The sequence below is a fragment of the Strix aluco genome, chromosome 7 (genome assembly GCF_031877795.1).
Source record: "Strix aluco isolate bStrAlu1 chromosome 7, bStrAlu1.hap1, whole genome shotgun sequence".
NCBI classification, from domain to species: domain Eukaryota; kingdom Metazoa; phylum Chordata; class Aves; order Strigiformes; family Strigidae; genus Strix; species Strix aluco.
Window position 1 is genome coordinate 96957 of NC_133937.1, and position 23009 is coordinate 119965.

Consider the following 23009-nt stretch of genomic DNA (forward strand, 5'->3'; position numbering starts at 1 on the left):
CGGGGCGTGCGCCGTGATGTCATCAGGCGGCGCCGCGCGGCGCACGCTCCTTACGCGGCCGCAGCAGCGGGCGGCGCGCATGCGCAGCGGGGCGGGAGCGGGGCCTCGGCCGCACGTGGGCACGCGGCGGCGGCAGGTACCGGGGGGGGGGGGGGGGGCGCTGAGGGGGAACCGGCCCCGAGCGGTCGCGGCCTCGGTGCCGGCCCAGCCCCCTCCCGGCGGGGTGCGGCAGGCGGGGGCTCCCCGCTGGCACCGTCACCGCTCACGCAGCGGCCTGAGGGGCGGGGGTCGCCGGCGGGCCCGCCCGGGCCGGGGAGCAGCCTGCGGGCCACCGGCCCTTTCAGGGCGGCTGCCATCCCCGGTGCAGCCCTTCCGCCGGCGGTGGGGGTCTCCTCGGCCGGAGGCGGCCGTGCGCCTTTGGCGGCGGCGTCGCGCTCGCTGCGTCCGGCGCGAGGGGGTAACGCAGCCTCGAGCTGAGGCGGCGACGGTACCTCGCTGCCGAGCGAGGCCCGCTGGGTGCTGTGAGGATATTCCTTGGCCTTTTGGTCCAAAAGCTGAGAAAGTTTTGTTGTTGGAAAAGGGCAGAGACACCTTCAGAGAAGAGGGAGCGAAGACCTTCGTGCCGACGGCGCCCCAGCATCCAGGTGACAGGCTGCTGCAGGGGTGACGCGCTCTGCCCCGCAGGTGATGTGAGGATGACCATGGCCCAGGCTGGAGCCGTAGTCGCAGCTGCCACGGGACTCCTCACGTTCTTCCTGTACTACTCCATCCACAGGGTTGAGGAGGGGCACCTGGCTGTGTATTACAGGTACTGTTCCCTGCCAGCACCTTGGTGGCTTCTGTAGCCTTCCCTGAGTTTTCCTCTCAGCCAGGCTTCATCCCTGGCCCAGATCACCTTGGGAGGTGACTGCTCTCCTGTGCTTCCCTCCAGGCTTTGACCCGAGGTGGGCTGACCGTGTTGTTTCTGCTCTCTTGCACTAGAAATAACGTGGGCCTGGATAGCCTGGCTCTGTCCAGAACCATTACAAGTTTTGGTCTTTTTGAATCCTCAGCTACTTTAACTCCCTCTCGTTCTTCCCCTTTTGTGGGTCACAGTTTGGATTTCAAAGCTCTCGGTCCACCCAGTCTTTTCATGTCTGTTGATCTCTCCCTCTTACATCGAGGGCTGTCACCTCTGTTCCAAGACTGTTGGCCAGCCAGAGTACCCACTTCGTTGTTGCTTTGAAATGGGTCTTCTCCCTGACTCTGGGCTGAGTTTCACCTGGGGCTTGTAGCTGCCCCTAATAGCACCTGTAGAGCAACTTGTCAGTCCACAACACTGAGTGGTTACAGTCACTAAATGCCACCTCTTGACTAGATTTTGGTTCAAATTTGAGTAAAGGAACAGAGAGATTCAGCACCAACCTTTCTGAATATTTTGCTGTTTCTGCTGTATTTCTGTCCTGTCTCTTTTACCCTTTGCACTCATCACCATGGGCCAGTTTGCTTTGCACTGCTCCTCCCTCTAATTCCGAGTGTTTTGAACAGCACAGACCCTTGTGGGATGCTGCAGGAGACCTTACTGTACTACAGGGGTCCATCACTTCGAGCTCTCCTCTGTCTTCTGTCTTAATTGCTTGCCAGTCCCCACGAGACACTGTGGGGGTGGTTTTTGTGCTTTGGGTAAGGGACTGTGCTGAATGCCTCGTGGAAATCCAAACTGGCAGTATCACATCAACTGCTGGATTTTTCCATGGTTACCAGTGAACTATTTAGAGAGGAAAATCTGTGTTCTTGAAGCTCTCTGCAATGTTGCAATGATGGAAGAATTTAGCAATATCTGCCTTCTCTAAAAGTTAATTGCTCACAGGACTGAAGTGATTGTCAAGTTGCAGCAGGCAAGTACCATATGCAGTCAGCCCTGTTATAGGGGATTTGATGGCAAATTTGATGCAGGTGAGTAATGTAATTTGCGCTACCACAGCTGTGACTCCTGACAGTTTTGAATATATTTGCTCTAAAAGCCAGTGCTTACTATTTTCCAGATGCCTGAGGCTTTTTCCTGTTTTCTCTCTCTCTGTAGGGGTGGTGCGTTGTTAACTAGTCCGAGCGGACCAGGCTACCACATCATGCTCCCGTTCATTACCACGTTCAAATCCGTGCAGGTTAGTATCTTCTCATCTTGGAAGAGAGTGAGTGGGAGCAGGTGTTGGTAGGGCTGTCACTGGATGGGGGTGACTTGGGCAGCTGGTGTTTGCAGAGGGGCTCGGTCATGTGGTAGTTGGAGCAGCAGCTCCTGTGAAGCCCTTGGTTCCTTCTGCCTTAGGTGCCAGACCCAGCTGTGCCCTGGGACTTGTCCTTTTGGTGGAATCTCCACAATGTGCGTGTGTGTGGCCTGGGATACGAGATGTCTTGCTCTGGGAGGACAGTCTGTGTCTGCAGCCCTAATTGTTCCCCAGGAGAGCTGCAGGCCTTACTGCTGCAGGAGCTGAGAGTAGGGAAGTGAGCACAGCTGCCTGTCTGTCTCCAGAAGGCAGTTAAGAAGTCCATCTTCTGCCCACACCTGCAAAAGTCGGGAGGGAGGTGGAGAACACGGTTTTGACTCCATGTTCCTGTGTAATGGTTGTGAGAGTCTGGGCACAGCATGATCTTCCTGGAGAATGGAGTGGGTTTGTGAGCACTGGTTGTCTTTTTATTTCAGACCACGTTGCAGACTGATGAAGTGAAAAATGTGCCTTGTGGGACAAGGTATGTTTTCCCTTTGTACGTCTCCTGGTGATGAGTGGATTTACTCTATTGTGTAGTTTGCAGCTAGTCATTTACAATGCTGTGACACGGAGCCTGAAAAGTAAAGGCACGTATCCTAAAACTAGTCCCAACCATACATACCTCACACTTGGAAATAATAGAGCAGGAGGTATGGGATGGAGTGCTCTTGTTTTCATTGGAGGTGATGTTCAGAGGGGTTTTGCATTTATAGTGATATTCTCTTGATTTTTCTCGGTTTCTTCCCTCGATTATTGTGGTAGCCCATTGCTTGTGCTTTGCTCTGCCCTCTGCTTTGCAGTAGTACTGGTCTGAATCTTGTGGCTAATACAAGTGCTAAGCCTAGCAGTGGGCAAAAGTAAATGGTGAATGGGAATCCTCCTGATGGGAGATGGTTCATTTCAAAAACACCTAAAGAAAACGAGTCTTCTGGGATCGTTTGGGCATTTTTGGAATTGTCATTTCACCATTCTTCATGTAAAGAGGGAGAGAATGAAGAAGAATCCTGTGCATGGGTGGCACCTGCCTGCTTCATAATTAAGATAATCCTTTTGTCAGCACAGATCTGTATAGTTCTAACAAGCACAGAAGTAACAGAAGGAGAGGGCTAGTTGAGTTGGGTTGCAGATCCTGTTGTGTTGGTTCATTCACAAGTTGAAGTGATGACCGAATCTGTTTCTTCAAGATAAAAACAAAACTGGTGATTCTCCTTTTAGCTTTAAGGTACTCAACAATATTTCTCTTTAAAAAAAAAAAAAAGTCAGTATGACTTGAATGATGGCACACAATGACCATGTTGGAATTAAAAGTTGAACATTAGTGGCAATATTAATAAAGCAGAGTTAATTTTGATCTGGTTTAGCCCTTACTGAAATGAGTTCTTGGAATTATTCCTGTAGCATCAGTCATCACTTGGGCTTACATATTAACATAAAGTTTTCCTGGGCCCTAGCTGGTTTTAGTTTTAATTCTCAAACCTCTTTCAGGAGTATCTGTAAGTAATGCTAGTGTTCAGTGCTGCAGCCATGACTTTGTGGTAGAGTCTAGGTCAAGCAAAAAGTAATTGCAGGAAGGAGGAGTACAACTCATTATGTTCTGTATTCATATCTTTTAAATGGCACAGTTAAAAATACACCATCAGAGCAGAGTTTTAGCAATGTGTTTAATGGCAACTTTTAGCTCGTAAGTAGCATAAATAGGAGTAATACTTCACCTTCCAGACATTGTAAAACAGCATCACGTCTCTGGGCCAGGCAGCGTGTCCTGCTGTCCTGCAAGCCTTCTTAACAGACCAAGCCAAAGTTTCTGCTGAAGCTTAACAACGTTAGATGTGCTAACATAGCCAAAATTAAACTGTGCTGCTTTGACCCTGCTTGAGCAGGGAAGGTGGGCAAGGTGACTTACAGAGGTCCCTGCCAGCCTCGACCATTCTGTGCATTCTGTGATTTAGGAGCTAAATATTCTGTTTAATTCTGTATAGTTAGTTCATTAAGTTCCTGTTACATTTAGCATTGCAGGATCCAGTTGTGCAATACAGGTGGTTGTGAAGTTACAGGTAATAAACATGCTTTAAAACACCAAACAACTGGTGAAGCAGTTCTTAGTTAATAATTGAATACATTTCAGACCAAAGGTCCCAGCAGCTCTGTTCATTTTTAAGGTGTTACTGCAGGAGCCTTTAAGTTTGCTGCATTTGGAATCAAAGTCTGCAGCTGCTCCATGCCAAAACTTTGAATCCACATTTCCGTAATAAAACATTAGCTTATAAATAACAAATGGATCAAATCTGAAACTTCACTATCCCGGTTTAAAGTTCATTGCAAGAATAGATCCTAAACAGTTTAAGCTTCTGTAATTGTGTATTAAACCATCGGATTTTAAAGGCTGGGTTTCCCTTCCACCATATTCATGTTCCTGTTTCCTGGATCCTCATCTACATGAGACAGCTTCTGAATGGCTGTGTGGGTGTCCCATCCCCAATTTCTGCCTTACCTGTCCCATTTATACTTGACAGCATTAAGTCAATACTTTAAATACAGATTTTAAAATACTTTGGCACCAGATGACTGTTTTTCATAAAACAGCTGTCACCTCGGAGATGAAAGCCATTTCACCGCGGCAGGTAGAACATGTATCTGCTGTAAGCTGTGAATTGCCTCTGGTGTCTCGGATTTCTGGCTTTCCCCAACATGAAAATGTGTGCACAGTTCCTTGGAAAGTTCAGCAGTTTCCTCATGACAGGTCTGCTGATCTCCAAAACCTGAAACTAGTTTTAGAAGAATGAAGTATTCCAAAGGACTGACTCGAAGAATTAGTTGAGAATGGGTATACGCATGAGTATATGAATTGTGGAATACAGTAAGTGGGTTGAAAATGGTGTTGTGGAAATATTGCATGAGGGAATTAGGTAACTAGCATTTTTCTTATAAAATTAACTGGAAAGAATCAGGCTAAATATTGCATAGGTTTTCACAATGCCAAGAAACAGTAGATAGTCAGGACACTAAGCAGTAATATTGCTCAAGCATTAGATGTTTATTTGCAAAGGTGTGAGAGTCATCCGGTGCTTGTGCTGCAGATCTTTGGCAGGAACGCAAGCAGAGCACTGAAGGAATGCTATTCTGGGACAGATCCCTGCCTGTTAGCCAGTCACATGGAAAAATCTGTGATGAATATTGCAAGTGGATGTATTGCACTTAATCCCTGTATCTCTAGACAGACCAGATCTGACCTTTAAGCCCAGTTTTTTACATTCTCTGATTGCCTAACCTGGTCTGGTCTTGTTTGTGGTCAGCTCTAGCAATAAGCATTAAACTTTCACCTCTTTTTACAGCCCCTTTTTTATGGCAATGTCCTTCAGTTTTTCCTTTGTCTTCTGGCCAGGCATAACCTAAAGTCCTGAAATGTGTGAGGCTTTCTAAGGTTTACTGAAATGCCTGCTAGTGTATGTTAGTCCCCTGTACACTTTCACCTTGTCCTGTAAAGTTAGGCACTTGCTGCCTAATTATACTTAAACTCCTCCCAGGTGCACATAAGTCTCTGTGTTGATCCTCCTTTCAGATTTTCTATGGATTTCTTCTTGTTCCTCTCTCCCTGGCCAAAAAGCCTGCTCGAGTCACTGCTGCTCTGCCTGACCAGCCCCATGAGCAGCTCTGCGGGAGGATCTTGGGGGGTGCAAGTAGCCCTTACAGAGGTTGCAAATACTGGTGTTAGACTGTAGAAACTGCATTGGAGAGTTGCAAGCGCTGGGAGTCTGGGAGTCACCCTGCCTTGTATCTGGCAAGAAGCAGGCTTTGGCAGACAAAAACATTTTGAGAGTGGTAGTGACTTACCACAGTGGAAAGAGCGTTGTCTGAACCAGTGTTTAAGCCGTAGGTTCCAAAGGGAAGTAAAGCAGCTGTGGATGATGGGAGGATTTGTACAGTTCCAGCTCAACAAGGTGTGTGAATCACCCCAAATCTGTGTGATGCTCTGCTAGAACTACTGTCCTGAAACTACCCAGGACAGTATCTCCAGCACCCCAGTTTACTAGCGTCTTCTGGACCAGGCTGTTTGAAAGGAGGTCTTGTCTGAGATGCTTGTTTTTAAGATCAGAGTGTTACAGTCCAGTTTGGCTCCTGGTTTTACAGCATCAAGGTCCAGAGGGCCATCCCTTCTGCACAGGGTGGTGATGGCTCCAGCAGCTGGATAGATGGATGGAAAACACAGTGTAGATGCTCTGTGGGCATGGTTTAACCTTAAGCCCTCAGTGGGGAAATGGGTGGCCAGCATACTGGGGCTCTGAGTGGCACCTATTTCCTCCAAGCCATTGCCTGACCAGCAGGACTGGTATAATTCACTTATGCCCCACCCTGTTGACCCTTGGTGGTTGAGAACCTTGGCAGGTTGTATGGGTAGTGTGGTTGAGTCAGGCAGCAGGCAGTCCTCTCTGGTCTGAGGTGCCAGCCTTTCCTGCATGTGAGGTGGTGAGAGGCTGTTTCAGGAGGCAGATTGTCTCAGGTGCTCTCTTTTTCCTTCTGACATCCCCATAAAACTGAAATGCCGAAAGGACCCTAACATAAAGATGGACAGTGGAGGAGATTCTGGTGGAAGAGACCCACATGCTCTGCTTTGGTTCCTCACCAGGATGTCTAGAAGATACCCCAAGATGGTAGCAGGTTTCCCTGTCCTGGTGGAGATGTCATAAGGTAACTGGAACAAATCAGGAGGATGAGAGCAGGTTCAGAAGATCCTGAGGAGTGCTGTTGGATGACACTGGCAATGATAAACAGTCATTTTATTGGATGTGGTGGGACAGTTTTAAGTGCAGAACAGATGAGATCGAGAAAAGCACATTAGAACTGCTTGCACAGCCTGACATACCTACAAAGTATCCATAAGCCTGTCTTATTTAAAAATAATAGTAACGCTTCTTAAGAGAGTGCCAGCAAGAACGCCCGTGGCCTAAAGAGAAATCTTGAGTGAAAAAGAGATTAATACTCTTAATACTAGTATCTCAGAGGGGAAATAAGTCTCTCTTTGGCCACAAATGCCTTTTCTGTTGGCTTGTCCCTTCCAGCAGACAACTCCAGGCTATCACCAAGGTTTTCAGCTCGTGGTTTGCCATGAAGCAGGCAGGTTTGGAGAGTGAATGCAGGCTGTGCCTGGGAGACTTTTTTTTTTTTTAAAAAAGAGCACAGACATGGGCAGGGCAAGTTCGGGTGATTTTTCTGCAGGCTTAACTTTCAACTGCCAGAGATTAAGATTTGCAAAATGAGAAACTGAATTTGTCACGGGGTATATGTTTGAGTTCAAACACCACAGAGACTAAGTTTGAAAATGTGCGAGGTCTGCTTCTGGGGGTCAGCTGTCTCTAAGCGGTTTCTGCTAAAGCTTCTTGTTTGTGATTTGTCTTTGCCCTCCGGACAAAATTGCAAGATATCGTGCTTTAAAAATACACTCTCAAGAGATTTAGGAGCTGTTGAAAATTAAGGGTTTTTTTCTTCACTGTAGAATTTGTGCTTTTCTCCGGTGTCAGAGGTACCGGGGCGTGGGCATGACCTGCTGAAAGCCACAGCACTAAGAGCAGAGGCTGGGATCAAGCCCTGCTTCTGATTTCCTCTTTTCTTGGCCGGTCTGGCAACACATGATCCCCTGGGGAGAGGACTGCTTGCAGGCTTCTTCCGACGAGGTGTCTGGAGCTTCTTGACAGTGCACATGCCTGGGCACGTGTGCACTGTTGCAGTGTTACTGGAGAGCTACTTGCAACATGACATTGAAGCAGAGAATGTGAATTAAAGTCTGTTGTGTGCTTTGTTTCTTCCTTTCTGACAGGGGCCTTGTCAAGTTTGTGCTGGAGTTAGTAAATGCAGGAACTTAAACTAAGGGCTTTTCTACGTAAAATGTATTTGCTGCTTAGAAGAGTTGCAGTGCATCTGCAGTTTGTGTCTGCTCTGCTGCTTGCTGGTGTCATCTGCTGTACTTGTTGCCTTCCTTTGTTGTGCTGGACTCCCCCTTTCTGATAGTTGCAGCTACATTTCTGTTCAAAAATGTGTTCCTTTTGCTGGCTAAGTAGGAGATAACAGTGAAGCAAAAGTGCTTTCCAGACTTGCTGGAGCACGCTTTTGACTTATGTGGAGAGAGGGACCAGTCTGTACGAAGCTGGGGTTTGCTACCCTCTAATTGCAGAATGCTCAAGAAGTCAGAATTGTTCTGGGTAAGTTTAGTAGAATTTAGTAAGAGAAGTAAAGATGACTTTACCTTAAATACAGACCACTGTTAACAGTTGCAGTAATTAATGAATTCTCTTTTTCACTTACAGTGGCGGTGTTATGATCTACATTGACCGAATAGAAGTTGTGAATAAATTGGCACCGTACGCAGGTATTTCCCGTCCTGTTTCAACAAGCAGCGCTCTGACTCTCTTCACTCATCCTGTAGCAGCTCTGTCTTGGTTTGCAAGACTTCCATTTTCTGTGTCTTGTTATCCTTATGGTTCCCAACACCATAGCACTTAGTTTCATGCAGGTGTCCGCAAGCTTTTCAAAGAGCCACACATTTGCAAGATGAAGGTAGATTCTAGGGTTGCTTCTCCCCTGTACATGTACAATGTGATGTGTACTCAAGCAACTTTATTTCTTGCTGCTGAAGGGTGGAAGTAAATACACAGGAAAAGCCCCCAGGTGCTTGCCAGTTCAGTTCCTGGGAAAATGACACAGGCAAAGCCTGCGTAGGAGCCCCTTACCTTCCTATTTCACCAGCTGCCAGACCAAAGATCCAGACAGCTTTTTTTTTTCAGCAGCGTAGCTTAATGCAAAATGCTAGTATTACTGAGGCATCGAAGGGTGAATTCATGTTATAAATGTGGGAATGATACTTGTTTTCACTTTATAGTAGTATCTGTTTGTATGCATGCAGGTCCTGGACAGGCTTTACTGTTTCATTTGTTTATACAGATCATAAAACAGGACCACGTGGTGTATCTGGCCGTAATTATGCTGCTCTTCGAAGTCGTACAATCGCAGCAGCCCTGGTGGAGGGGACCTCTGCAGGTGTCTCCTCTGACCTCCCTTCCCTTCACAGCAGGCTTCTCACTAACAGCTGGGCCAGCCAAGTCCTGAAAACTCCCAAGGATGGAGACCCCCTCCATGCCCCCCTGTCCCAGTGCTGCGCTACTTTCCTAGTACTCTGAGCTGTTGTTTTGCAGTTATGGCATTGCAGAAAGCAATACATGTCAGTGGTGACCTGTGATCATTCTCTTACTTTCTCAGTGTACGATATTGTGAGAAACTACACTGCAGACTACGATAAGACCTTGATCTTCAATAAAATTCATCATGAGCTGAATCAGTTCTGCAGTGCCCACACCCTGCAGGAAGTATACATTGAGCTGTTCGGTAAGTGGATGGCAGCTGGATGCACCCAGCAAGGGCTGTATAATCTCCCTGTTCTGCCGTCAGATATGTTACAGCAGACTCCTGTGAGCAAACAGCTGCTGTGCTGGAGTTGCAAACTAGAATCCAGCTCCTCATATATCCATATGCCACTTCCCATGTAACTTTACTCTTTAGTGATTCAGATTTCTTTGTCTTTCCACATCTGCATGTGGGAATTTGATTTCAGTCCTTTTCCGGTTAGGACTGAATTCTGGACGCACAAAGTAGCCACTCTGCTCTTGTGCACGCAGTCATGCCGTTGCCTTCACTATGATGATGGTTTTGTCTTGTCTACTTCTACTTTTATGCCCCTGTTCTGTGGCTGAATTGACTTTTTCACTTTAAAAGCTTCCTTCTGGCTGTTTTTAGCAAGTGAGAACCGGAAGAGACATGCTCTCAGTTCATTGCAGTGGTTTAGTTTTTTCACAAGGGGGTAGCAGTGTTCAGGAATTGGCATATTTAATGTTCTACTTCTTGGTACCTACCTGTGCCCACAAAGACACAACAGCATCACAATCTTCCTTGAATGGCAGAGCAGGGGAAAATGGGTTTATGGAAGATAAAAGGTTGTCAGGGTTTTAAGAGACTGTGAATCTTTGAATGCTGTACTCAGACTTGCCAAATACCTGTACTCAGAGAGGAGTTTCTTGGTAGTACATGCAGCTTAATCTGTTCATAACTGGCCGTTTCTGTGGAAAGATCTCCCTGGAGCTTGGAAGTGACAGAACACATTTTTTTCAGTAGCAGGTGCTGGATCCTGCAGGTTACTAGAGACTTAGGGCAGAGCAGCGGGGTTGGTGTGGGTCTGGCCAGGAAGGCAGAGGCTTCTACCGCAGGCTCTGGGTGCTTTTTCTTACTGAGATGCTGAAAGCCATTTGCCCTTAGCTCAGATACCGTGAGTTCATCAATAGCTGAACCTTTTTAGAGACACCAGCATGTGGGTCTCCTTTCGGGAACATTTTCCAGGGGATATAGGAAGGGAAACAATGTACTGAACGATCTCAGAAAGTGTCTTTATCTTACACCATAGAGATACCTGCTCTTCCAGGCCAGCCGACTCTGCCATACAGGATGTAGGAGAAAAGATGCTAAGCTAAGTGGTCTCTCTCTTGTCCTCCAAACACAGATCAGATAGATGAGAATCTGAAGTTGGCCCTGCAGAAAGATCTCAATGTCATGGCACCAGGTCTCACTATCCAGGTAGGTTCATTCCCTAACAAAGATTATTCTTTTTTCCACCTCTGATTTGCTCACCTTTCACTAGATTGAGGTTTCTTGCTTCCATTTTCCCCATAATGTGAAATAGTTGAGCCTTGAGTTGAGGTTTGTTAGTTGAAGACTGTCCAGATGACAGTGACCACTTTTAAACACTGGTTTTATGTTAGGGGAAGACCTGCAGGATAGATAAAAGGACCTTTTAGGCCACAGACCTGCAAGTATTGGATTAATTTGCAAAGAACAAGAAAATATTTAACTACCTTTGACACCCCTGCAGAGCTGGGTGCTCCCATGTGCCAGTGCAGTTACTGCAGGTAATTGAAAAAGAAAAGAGATCTTCATCTTTTCTGCACTTGTGCCAGAGATAGGGAAAGGTGTTATATCCTGAGTGATTTTCTGCTTACACTTAATGTTAGAAAACCATGTTTAATTTTAGCTGGGCTCTGGGACATACTGGCTTTTTGGCATGTTGAAGTTCAGGGCAACCAACTGGGAAAAATATACTTTAGTCTTGCAAGGGCTAAGATGAAAATCTGTGGAGATTTCCACTGAAGGGAAGAGTGAGACCAAATCTGTGTTGCCATTTTTGTTGCCACATTTAGGTAGGCTGGCTGGCTGCGTGCGGGGAGGGAAAGCCTCCCGTTGACAACATGTGTAATGCTACGATAACTACTGTTCTGCTTTGTGGCTCATTTGTGCGTAGGCTTGCTCTGTTTTGATGAGGGTGAACCACAGGCAGTGTCTTATCACAAAGAAGCTGAGATGGCACCACTCTTCCAATTATCCAACTTAACTTGCGCTGTATCTTGCACTGTATATTCCTACAAAAGTTCATAATTGATCAATATTATCGTCATAATGTAAAGGCCCTTTTTGATCTCAGGGTATGGAAATGTGTAAGCAAAGCTCATGGCTCTTTGCTGGAGATGTTAACTACAGAGCTAAATCTGATCTCAGTTTGGCATGCCCAGTCATCACTGTTGGTCAAAAGTTGGAGGATATTCTGCCTGCATCAGCCCAGCCTGAGCTCACCAGACCACCAGTGTGAAGAGGTCCCATAACGAGTGAGGAGAGTGGTTCATCTCTAGCACTTCAGAGACTGTGATTCTGCCCTCGTGTTCCGATAGTTCCCTTTCAAAACAGAGCTGCACCCTTGTCTCCAGTAAAACTGTGCCTCAGCATACAACTTGCCATATTGCTGTGTCTCTTGTCAGGAAATACCCCGCTCCTTTGGTGAAGAGCCGAGCTTTCCTTAAACTCCCCACATAACAGCTGCGTAACCCGGATCAAATTAACTGTACCTATAATTAAATTGTTTTGTGAGCTCTAAGGGAAATAAATCTGTATTTGGACATAATGCTTTCTTCTTGAAGAGCATATTTGCATGCATGAGTACTTCAGAGATCACTGACAATTCACTTTTGAAAGAAGTGTCACAGAAAACAATTATTGAAAACATGCTGTTAGAGGAAATTCACAGCATTTATTTCTAGATGATTTAAAACTAGACTATTGAAACCTTCAGAAGTCCTCCAGGTTGCCTGATGCAAAACTTTCCTAACTGTTCCAGTTCTTTCCTAACTGGAATGGTGACCACAGCCTGAAGAGAAGTGGAGGCTAGTGGATGGTGAGAAGTATCTAGGGACAGTGTCGGCAGGTAGGCTTCTGCACTTTCGCTGTGAAAGCAGCACACCCTAGGGCTTGTCTCAAGTGTGCGGACAGAAACACACCCATCATGGGAAACAAACCTGAGAAACTGAAAACCTGTGCGCATTTGATGTCCGTGGGGCCTGGTGGAATAGCTTACGTGAGTGCAGTGCTGCTGTGGGTGGCTACAGACTCTCTAGGGAGGACGAGCTGAGAAGGTGAGGCAGCAGGGTTGTGCTGCCTGCTAAGGACTGGCTCAAATCACGGAGCTTTGTTTAAGGATGGATGATGAACAGCAGAGATAAGAGCCAATATAGGTAAGAAGCAGACCAACATGGAGGACCATGTGGTCCTTGTCTTCTGCAGACTACCCAGTTAGTAAGATGAAGTAGGTAAAGCTGCCTGTAGAAGACCAGAGGAAGCCACATGCTCACAGACCCTAGTACTCATGGGGGTCTCTGACAGCCTCAGTGTCTGCTGGAAGGGCAGCAGGGCTGGGTGCAAGCCTTGCTGGATGTTTCTGAAGGGTGTTGAACACAGGTTTTGGCACTGGTAAGCAAAGCTGACTGGGGGAGATACTCTGCTGAAGCTTTTAGAAACAAGGAAGAACTGGTTGGGAGGTGAAGTCTGGTAGCAGTGTGAGCTGTGGTAGCTATAAGGGGGTGAGTTCAAGGTCCTCGGAGGAGTGAGGTGAATAGGAGAGTTATGAACCTGGACTTCAGGAGGACAGAACTTGGTTTGTGTGAGATGTGCTTGGCAGGGTCCTGTGGAAGACTGCCATGGTCAGCTGAGGAAGCCAGGAGGCCCCACTTCATTGCCAAGAACACCCCAAAGTGCAGAAAGTCAGGCAGGTGAGAGGAGTCTGGTATAGATGAACAGGGAGCTCCTGACTGAGCTGGAAAGCAGAAGAGAAACTCACAAAAGGTGGAGTAGGATAAATGAGCTGGGAGGCATAAAGGTGGTTGAAACTGAGAGTGCAAGGACAGAGTTAAGAAAATCAAAGTTCAGTAGACTTGGACCTAATGATGCCTGCATAGGACAACACAGAGTGTATGAGGTGCATCCACAGCAAAAGGAAGGACAAGGAAGCTGTGGAGCAGGTCACATAGTGACCAAGGACATGGAAAAGGCTGAAGTACTCAACACCTTTGACTTCTTTCTGGCAAGGTCTGCCCTTGGGCCTCCCCGTTCCTTACCGTAGCAGCAGTCTACAGAGGTGAAGCATTACACACAGTAGAGGACAGCTGAGCAGATGGACACACACACACACACAGGTCTGTGGAACTAGGTGGGATGCATCCCAGGGTGCTGAATTGCTGGCCCGTGCCATTGTGAAGCCACCCTCTTGTCTTTGAAAGATGGCAGTGGTCAAGGAGGTCCCTAATAACTGGAAATAGGCAAACGTCACAGCCATGTGTAAGGAGGAGGATCAACAGGAGAGGAGAAGTACTGTACCATCAATTCCCATTCTCTGCAACATTTACATTGGCATCTTGGTGACTTTAAGCTGCACTCTCCAGTTTGTTGGTATCCCTGTACTGGGTTCCTCACACTGGATGCAGTATCCAGATGCAGCCTCTTCAGTACCAAGTCGAGGGGCATAAAAATTGCCTTCAGCCTGCTGCTGAGCTTTTGCCAGTGCAACTCAGGATGGGGCTGGACTTTGTGGCCACAGGGAAAAAATGCTGTTGTATAGTCAGCTTGTCTTTTGATTCCTTCGTGCTCTCTTTTGCAAAGCTGTTGCTCAGCCAGTTAGTCCCAGCATGTCCCAATGCCTTAACGTTTGCTTATTAACAGTATCGACAGTGTGCAGTAGTGTTTCCATCTAGTAGATTTAAGCAGATTTCACTGTTAAAGAGGTTTTGGCTTAAAAAAAAAAAAAAGAGCTAGTGGATATTTTCAGAGATCTGACAGCTCTTCTGATTGCTGAGGAATCTTTGCGTGCGTTGGAAAAGCCATGCTTCTGGAAACTGATCTTTGTTTTGGTGCAGGGGGTATTATGGAGGTAGAAAGGATATCACCCTGCAGTGCCTGCTGAGGTGAGCTTTCTGCATGCGATACTTTTCTAGGGACTTGGAGAGGCTGCGCTCCTGGTAGGAGCTTAGAAAAATTGTTTTGCTGAAGGATGTTCTGATGTCCCATAAATCTGCTTTCTTTGCTTGTTCAGAGAAGCAGCAGAGTTGGAGTGGTTCAACCTGGAGAAGAGAAGGCTTCAGGGAGACCTTATTGCAGCCTTTCAATATATAAAGGGGGCTTATAAAAAAGGTGGAGAAAGACTTTTTGCCAAGGCCTGTAGTGACAGGACAAGAGACAATGGTTTTAAACTGAAAGAGGGTAAGTTTAGATTGGATCTAAGGAAGAAATGTTTTATGATGAGGGTGGTGAGACCCTGGAAGAGGTTGCCCAGAGAAGCTGTGGCTGCCCCCTCCCTGGAAGGGTTCAAGGCCAGGTTGGATGGGGCTTTGGGCAACCTGGGCTAGTGGAAGGTGTCCGTGCCCATGGCAGGAGGGTGTTGGACTGGATTATCTTGGAAGGTCCCTTCCAATCCAAACCATTCTGTGATTCCCGAGTGTCCTGTTTTGGTGACAGTCTGGCTCCTTCTCCCCGGGCAGGGTGTGTTTGCCAGGGCCAGGGCGCCTGTCACCTGGAAACGGTTCCCTTTTTGCACTGCATACGAAAACTTGCCTGGATGTGGCTGTATCCTGTTCCTCTCTGTGGAAGCCCCTGGGTTCTTTACAGACTTACTGACCAGCAGCAGGTTCAGCACTAAATCTGCAGTGGAGATGGAGCAGGAGGGCTGTGAAGCCATGGACTGTCAATCTGCATCTCCCAAAGCTCAGTAATGAGCCATACAATGTGCCAGAGGAGCAACAGCAGCTCCTGGTCCTGTCTCTGGAGGTGTTTCCCACATATTTCAGAGAGAGTCCCCCACAGAGCAGCTTAGCAGTTGTCTCTGGCGTGTACTTGAGTTGTGGTGTTGGCATCACCATGCACATCACTCTTGATGCTCCACAGCTGCGTACAACAGTTCCCAGCTGCCACCCGTGCCCTGCTGCTCTCCCCTGTCTTCACTGCTATGTCTCATTGTGTGGTTGCTTTTGCAAGCTTTTCTCCTGGAAAATCCATTCCTGAGCTTGTAGCCCTGCCTCTGTTTTGCAAGTCTTGCTCCTGCAGTTTTATTTCTTTTGTGAGCCCCTTTTTTGAGGAGTACTTTGGGAAGTGATGTTTGAGGAGTCTTTGGGGTGGAGAACTAAGGTGCTTCTGACAAAGGTGGTGGACCTCTTTAGCAGTCCACAGGCCTTAGTCGATCACTTAGGTGCCATAAAAGGTGCAAAGACAGGAAATACAGACGTAACACACCTCTGTGAGAGTAGCTGTGCTCAGCTGTACAAGAGGATTGGGAACCATTATCTGTGGTCTCGGATCAATGTGGAAATGTCCAGAGCACTGCATCTCATTTTGTAAAGACATTTCTTAGTTATGCAGCTGACATGAAAATATTTAATTTAAAATACACTCACTTTTTTTTTCATAGGCTGTGCGTGTTACAAAACCCAAAATCCCAGAAGCTATCCGAAGAAATTTTGAGCTGATGTGAGTAGCTGTACATAAAACTGTATGAATTGGTTTTGAGGGTCCAGCACAGGCATAATGCTATTAGAAAAGTCTTACCTGGTGCTCAGGTGGGAGGTGGGCTCTAGTCATTGTGTGCTTGGCTAGGTGCACCTGTGTGTTCTGCTTCTCCATTTCCATAGCTCTTTCACCTTGAAGCCCTTCAGCCCTTCATGAAGATGGTTGTTACGTGTACAGTCCATCTCAAGGCCACGCTCTCACTTTTATATAAAGGGGACCCTGATGTACTGTAGAGAACCTGAAGAAAACTTGTAAACTGAATTCAGGGCTCAGGGGTCTTGATGTCTGACCCATAAGCTCCCCTCCAGAAAATTCACAGCATTGCAGGCAGATTTTAGTCTGATACATACCTGTGGAGATCTCCTGTCCAAGTCCTTTCCCAAAGCAGGGCCAATGCCTCAGCTGCAGCAGGTGGCTGGGGGCCGTGTCCGGGCGAGTCAGGGCATCCCGGGGGATGGGGATCCCCCACCGCTCGGGGCCCGTCCCAGGGACGCCCCGCTCGCACGGGGACGAGCTGTTTCCTTGGGGCCGGCTGGGGTTTCCTGTGCTGCAGCTTGTGCTGGTGCCTCTGGGGCTCCCGCTGTGCCCCTCGGAGCAGAGTCCGGCGCCTCCAGGACCCCTTTGGGCAGGGGGAGACGCCGCTGGGTCCCCCTTTGCCTCCTCGGCTCCGTCTGAGCCAGCCCAGCTCCCCCAGCCTCTCCTCATATGCCGTGGCCTCCACCCCACATCTGCAGTAGCCCTGCAGTGGACTCGCTCCTTGTCCTGAGGGCCTCAAACTGTGTACAGCATCCAGATGTGGTCTCACCAGTGCCAAATAGAGAGGGGGAATAATCCCTTCCTTTGGCCTGTTGGCTACACATGTGCTTGTACAGCTGAGGACAGAACTAGTCCTCGTGGCTGTGAGGGCATGATGTTGGCAACTGGTTGGCTTCTTGTCCGCTGGCCTCTTGTGCCCTGGTTTGCAGAGCTGCTCCCCAGCTCCATTTCCCTGTGAAAACGTTTCTCATCCTGCAGGGAGGCTGAGAAGACCAAGCTGCTGATTGCAGCCCAGAAGCAGAAGGTAGTAGAGAAGGAGGCAGAGACCGACCGGAAGAAAGCGCTTATTGGTATGTCACCAGTTAGGGAGCACTAGCGGATGGGGCCAGGCTGAATTTCCATTCCTACATCCCCCAGTAAGCCAGGGTAGGATGTTGTCTTGCATCACTGGCAGCTCCCTGAAGGAGGCATGGCCAGGCTGCACCAACAGCACTTATTTTAGAGAAGATGAGTGTTTGTGCTGCTGTCTACATCCCACATCTCTCTCCGTAGCAGCAGAGCCAGCAAACACCTCTGTCCTACAGCTGGCCAAGACGTGACGGCCCTGCCAGAGGAACTCCTTGGGCTTGAAATTAAACGTCCCTGTGCCAGGGGGACTCACGCCTGTGAAAGGGATCTCAGCCAGTGCAACCCTAGAAACATCAGCGCTGTGTTTTCTTTCTGTAACTGTATTGCTTGGAGTCCAAACTGGCGCTGTAGCATCCAAGCAGAAAGGGAGGCGACAGAGAGCAAACTGCTTGCGTGGTAGAATGCTGGGGGCAGGGTGCTGATGCTCAGGGCCTGAGAAGCGAATGTCTGAGCTGAGCCTGTTGTGTTTGCAGAGGCAGAGAAGGCTGCTCAGGTGGCCAGGATTCACTATCAACAGAAGATCATGGAGAAGGAAACAGAGAAGCGGATTTCTGAGATTGAAGGTAACCGTGCTGCTGGGGTCATCTTCCAGATAAGGGTGGTGGCAGGTAGCGGAACCTCAGAACTGGGCTCCCAGGCATCACTGTCCTGCAAAAATAATAGAGTTATGCACTGGGGTCACTCCTCCCCTTTGCAGGTACCTGTGGGACAGGGGCTCAGGTGCTCTATGTGATGGGGGTGTTCGCTTGCTAATGCTTATTTTCCTGTTGCTGTGTTAGATGCTGCATTCCTGGCAAGAGAGAAAGCAAAAGCTGATGCGGAGTACTACACTGCTTGGAAGCTGGCTGATTCCAACAAGGTGAGCACTTGAAAGCTGGTCAGAAGAGGACTTTTTATATTTTCCTCTGCACCAAGAGATTAGGTTCAGGTGGGCAGCACTGGAAAAACACTTGATTTAACAGCCCGTGTCCCAGGAGGCAGCTGCCTGAGATGAAATCTAATGATGCGGGGCCCAGAAGATTGTCTCTTACAGTCTCTGGTTTCTCTTTTTGTAGCTGAAGCTTACCCCTGAGTATCTGGAACTAATGAAATACCAAGCAATAGCTGCAAACAGCAAGCTGTATTTTGGTGACCGCATCCCCAACATGTTTCTGGATTCCTGTGCCTTCCAGCAAGCCAATCTGAGGACTGCCCAAGAAGCCAGCCTTCCTTCACAGGAGGCCTCGGAGGCCTCTGGAGAAAGCCACCTCAGAGCAAAGGAAAGCACTGGCTGACAGGGGTGGAAGGATACCCGGTATAGCTCGACAGCCAGCCCGGCTGCGAATGGGGATGTTGCCCTGTGCTGGTGGGGCGGACGCAGCGCATGCGTGGACATCTTGTGTATAGGTGGCAGTTGGGTTGATTTTCTTCTAGCAACACATTGCAAGTGCTCTGCCTCTTCCATTTCTTCCCCTATTAAATTGGTGCTTCCAAATGAGGGATAATCCTGTACTAACATACCAATACTGGAATATTAAAAGACAGACACCAGGAAAGCCTTCCGCAGTAGGTACAATTATTGAGCAAGCATTACTCTGGAGGTAGGAGATGTGGCTTTGAGTGCTATGTTGCTGCACACTGGTCGTTCCCCAGTGCTCCTCACTGAGGCCAAGTGAAGAGGTTTCCTTCGTTCTGCCGATGAAGCTTCGCTTTGTGGACTCCAAGGCAGGTTTCTACCGGCGCTATCTTAACTCTCCTCAAGGACTCCAGTGGAGTGGGCTCTCCTTGGCCAGTGGAGGCTGTGTGTTCCTGCTCAGGGTGAGGCCTGGCAAGGAATGGTTTGGTGTGGAATACGTTATTTGAATAGGATCTGCGTAGCCATAATCTTTCCTGTAGACAGTGGCACTAGATAATGACTTGGAGCGAGCAATCTCTAACAGCCTTCTGTAACTCCCCCTCTCCAAGCAAGAGCCGTACACTGGCTGCCTGGGACTGACTGTAGTACGTTTTGTCTGGGTGGCTGGGTCTCGCTGTGCATCCTCAACGAGATTTCAGAGTGCATGGAGCACCTCTGAGCAGCTGGTTGGGAACAGAGCTGGGAAGTCTTTGCTCAGGCCCCAACCTCCTTGCAGGTCTTTTCACCAGGGAAAGGGGGCTGAATTTCCACTGCTCTGCCTTGCTGGCAATGTGAAGGGGAAGAGAAGAGTGAAGGGACCCTGCTCTGCAGCAGATCAGATGTTTGACGCCTCAGCTGCAAAGTAGGTGAGGCTTCACTTCTGCAGTGCAAAATCTGCTGCTCCAAGAAGTGGGAGCTGCCTTGGGTTGCTGGTCCTCTCATCACTGGCCAGGCTTCGCTGCTTTGCAGGGCTTCTGGCTCGCGAGCGGTGCTGGCAGGATGATATTTTCTCCTGGTGTGTGTTGTAATATATCCCACCCCTCCCTGGTGTGCTTCTGCAGGGCGAGAGACGTGCTGGGGGTAGAAATATGCTGATCTGCTTTCCCCTTTTCCTCTGCCCTCCCCGCTGCCTGTGAGGACGTGCTTGTTTCTAGGACCTGTTTCTCATTGTGTTCTGTGACGATCCCAGAAGACAATGGCTGGGGAAGCAACTGGCAAGAGCTTGAGCTGAGACGGGGCTTGCACTGCAGTGTTGCCTGTCTCTGAACCCACCACGTGTCCAGAGACCGCCTCTCCCCTGCCAGCCTGGGATATCTGTACATTCATCCTGCTTTCCTGCCCCTTGGGTGCAGCCACGTGCAGCGCTGGGCCCTGGGTTGGTGGTGATGCTCTGGGCGCTCAGCCGGTCGGTAGTGACAGGGCGGTTGGTGCTGGTCTTCAGATCTTCTGTTCCCGGCACCATCTGCAGCCTCGTGGCAAGGGGAGGCACATGCTTAGCTTTTGCTTTGGTGAAATATTCAACCCAAAACAAACGGCCTGAGCCTCTGCTAATGATTTCCTCAAACGCGTTGTGTGGGCTTTCAGGCTTTCCAGCGCTGTTTTCTGATCCTGTGTGACTTGACACAGAGGATGGCAGTGTGTCTCCTCAAGGAAGTTTGGTAACTACACTGCCTTACCCTGCCTGAGCTCCTGCCCTGGCTGCCTCTCCATCTCTGGGGCAGAGCAGGGACGCATTGACCCTGCCTCTCCTGCTGCCACTGCTGGCCAGCTGTGGGACTTTGCAGCAGTTTCAGGTGGTCTTTGTTTCCTCCCTCTGTCTGAAAACTCCCAAGGTTCCAGCTCCTTTTGAAACCCAGCCATGGCAGGAGCCAGCGACCAGGACCCTGCCCCAGTGAGGGACCAGCTGAAGGTGCTGAGCACCAGTCCCAGCTTCCAGGGAGGTTGTGCATGAGCGTTCTTCCTCGTGCTCTGAGGATGGAGGAAGGGTAGTGCTGTCACCAGGAGGAGAGGTTTCTCCAGTTCTCGCTGTACCCACCTGGCGCACAGGGGTTGGTGGCACAGCCGTGTGCCTTGCAGGTCCCAGCCTGGGGACTAAGCCAGGCTTTTGCATAGTGGGACTCGCATCTTAACCCACTGGAGTCTTGGGCAAACAGTGCCCTCCTGGCGCAGAGCAGCCTTTGAAGGGTGTTGGTGGCCAGGGGAGCAGGAGGGATGTTGGCATGTGGCTCTGGAAGGCAGCTCAGCCAGCAGGCAGGGCAGAGCTGAAACCTGTGGCTGATGGCAGGAGAGGAGCGGGCAGGCCCAGCATTAGCCCCGTTAGACCCTGCAGTGCCCTCCCCAGGGGAAGGGGACCAGGCCAGAGAGGGGATGGCAGGGTATTTTGTAGCTGTGGTGTTTGAAATGTCTCTTGGAAGTGCTGTTTGACTTGCAAGGTCCCCTTTCTCCTGTGGGGAGGGCTTTGAGGAGCCAGTGGAGTTGCATCTCTTCGAGCCTCCACCTCCTTGGTGTTGCTGGCTTGCAGCAGAAACAGCCTCTCCTTGCCCCAGCAGCAGCTGCTTTGGTTGAATTTTGAGATAAAGGCAGGCTTTTTAGAACAGAAGCACTCCTGGAGGAGTCTCTTGTCTCTGTGTTGTACTCACCCAGTGCTGGCATCAAACCCTGGCATCAGGCTGGGTGGACAGGGTGGATTCTGCCATCCTGGAGGTGACAAGAAGCAAGGGCATGAGGGGAACCACTAGAAACAATAACCAGGCAGCTCACAGCTCTCCCAGTGATCAGAGCAAGCTCCCCAGGTGAGGAGTGGGAAAGCCCTCTAGCCCAGTGCAGGAAGGGCTGCTTCCCCTCGGATCTGAGCCTTGCTGGCCTCCCTGTGCCCATCCAGGTGGATGCATGGCTTTGCCATTAGTGGCTGTCACTCTGGCTCAGTGTCATCCTGCTCTGGTTGGGTGTGCATCAGCCACCTTCTACCCACGTGGTCTGAGGGACGCTGCGGGATGCTCGTGTGGTGTGAAGTCCTGCAGCAACGTGTGTGTGATGCTCAGTGCCTTCTGCAGCAGCCTACTCCATCCCTCTGCTTCCCCAGCCAGCGCTTCAGAAGCCTGAGTAGGTGTGCAAGAGGAGGGAATTGCTATGGCTTTAACTCCCCAGTCTGGGCTTTGCTTCTCTCTGGGCTGGGAGGGAGCAAGGGTGCAACCAGGATCGTGGAATGGAACTGTTTTTTCTGTCCATTTGAAAGGCCCGTGTGATCCTGTGACTAAAGGGGTTTACCACTGGATCCACACCTTCTAAGGAGACACGATACACATGTTCAAGTTTACATGCACAGTGTTAAGTTCTTTTGATAAAGCAGAATAAAATTATTTTGTTACCATTTCCTTGGTGGCTTTATGTGTGTTAGGGCCAGTGTCACTGCAGGCAGACAGAGGGGGGACACCTGTGCCTCTCGCCCCATGGTAACGGCATCTCGTTGCATGTCCCCAGCTTCAGTGACTGCCACCCTGGGAGCCCCGTGAGCACAGGCTGGTGCTGAGCAGCAGGGGTGGGCACTTCCCTGTCCTGCTGTGTCTCCAAAGCTTGTGGTGGGAGCTGAGGCCTGATGGCCTTTGGGCCACCTCCTGAGCTGCCCAGTCACTTGTATGTGGCCATGGTGGGAGCCTTTCCCAAGCAGGCGTGGCCCTGGTGTGTCAGTGGTGTCCTTGGGGCCCACGGGCTGCTCCCTGAGCACTGATGTCACCTGCAAGCACAAATGCTTGTCTTGGACCAGGGTGATGGGAGCAGAGCTGGTCATGGGGGTCATGGTGGCCAGTCTTTGGTCATGGAGCGAGCCTGGAGCTGGGGGGTCATGGGGACTCAATGCAGCATCCTCCAGCCCCTGCGACAGCCTTGCTGAGTGCAGCTGGCAGAAAATGCCACTTGGCCCCCATGGTTCTGGCACAGGCTTTGGGAGCTCAGCTTGAGCCCTTGTCGCCCCGGCTCCATCTATGCCAGATCCACCCTGGGCAGCTCCCTGCCTGCTGCCACCCTCCTGCCGCGCTGCCTGCGTGGCCCCCTTCTGCAGAGAGACACCCCGTGACGCCACTATCTTCAGTCTTTATTGGTATAAAAGCCTTCAACCTAAATTATATCAAAAATGGGGAGGTCTGGTTTCACAACAGGTGGCTCAAAATGGTCACAGAAGGGTCATAAGTTAATGGCTGCAGTAAAAAGGTTCCCAGGAAATTCCCTTTCAGGAGAACAGTAACTCAAGTGAAAACTTCAGAGATAGAAGCCCTGCAGGGAAGCCAAGCCTGGCTTGGACCTGCCAAAGCCCCTGT

The 23009-nt window shown here is 49.4% G+C and overlaps 1 protein-coding gene across 3 annotated transcripts; it reads left to right on the forward strand.

Moving 5' to 3' along the window:
• The first annotated feature begins 49 nt into the window (after positions 1-49).
• ERLIN1 (ER lipid raft associated 1) lies at positions 50-22066 on the forward strand. Of its 3 annotated transcripts, none has more exons than XM_074830116.1 (12): positions 50-136; positions 581-808; positions 2063-2144; positions 2681-2727; positions 8546-8607; positions 9495-9620; positions 10786-10859; positions 16060-16118; positions 17172-17263; positions 17795-17884; positions 18101-18180; positions 18377-22066. In XM_074830116.1, the coding sequence occupies exons 2-12, from the start codon at positions 696-698 to the stop codon at positions 18593-18595; spliced, it is 1044 nt and encodes a 347-aa protein (XP_074686217.1). In that variant the 5' UTR covers positions 50-136; positions 581-695; the 3' UTR covers positions 18596-22066. The 3 variants fall into 3 exon arrangements, 2 of the variants coding, with proteins under 2 accessions (XP_074686217.1, XP_074686218.1); XM_074830117.1 differs by lacking the exon at positions 50-136 and adding an exon at positions 1850-1935 and having other exon boundaries at positions 748-808; XR_012623911.1 differs by lacking the exons at positions 50-136; positions 10786-10859; positions 18101-18180; positions 18377-22066 and having other exon boundaries at positions 260-808; positions 17795-17839.
• The last annotated feature ends 943 nt before the right edge of the window (positions 22067-23009 follow it).

Bases quoted from the DNA above. Each gene is read 5' to 3' on its own strand.
- ERLIN1 (XM_074830116.1), top strand. From the start codon at position 696: ATGACCATGGCCCAGGCTGGAGCCGTAGTCGCAGCTGCCACGGGACTC. The intron at 2,145-2,680 runs GTTAGTATCTTC...TTTTTATTTCAG, and splicing joins CCACGTTCAAATCCGTGCAG to ACCACGTTGCAGACTGATGA. The intron at 8,608-9,494 runs GTATTTCCCGTC...TTACTTTCTCAG, and splicing joins TAAATTGGCACCGTACGCAG to TGTACGATATTGTGAGAAAC.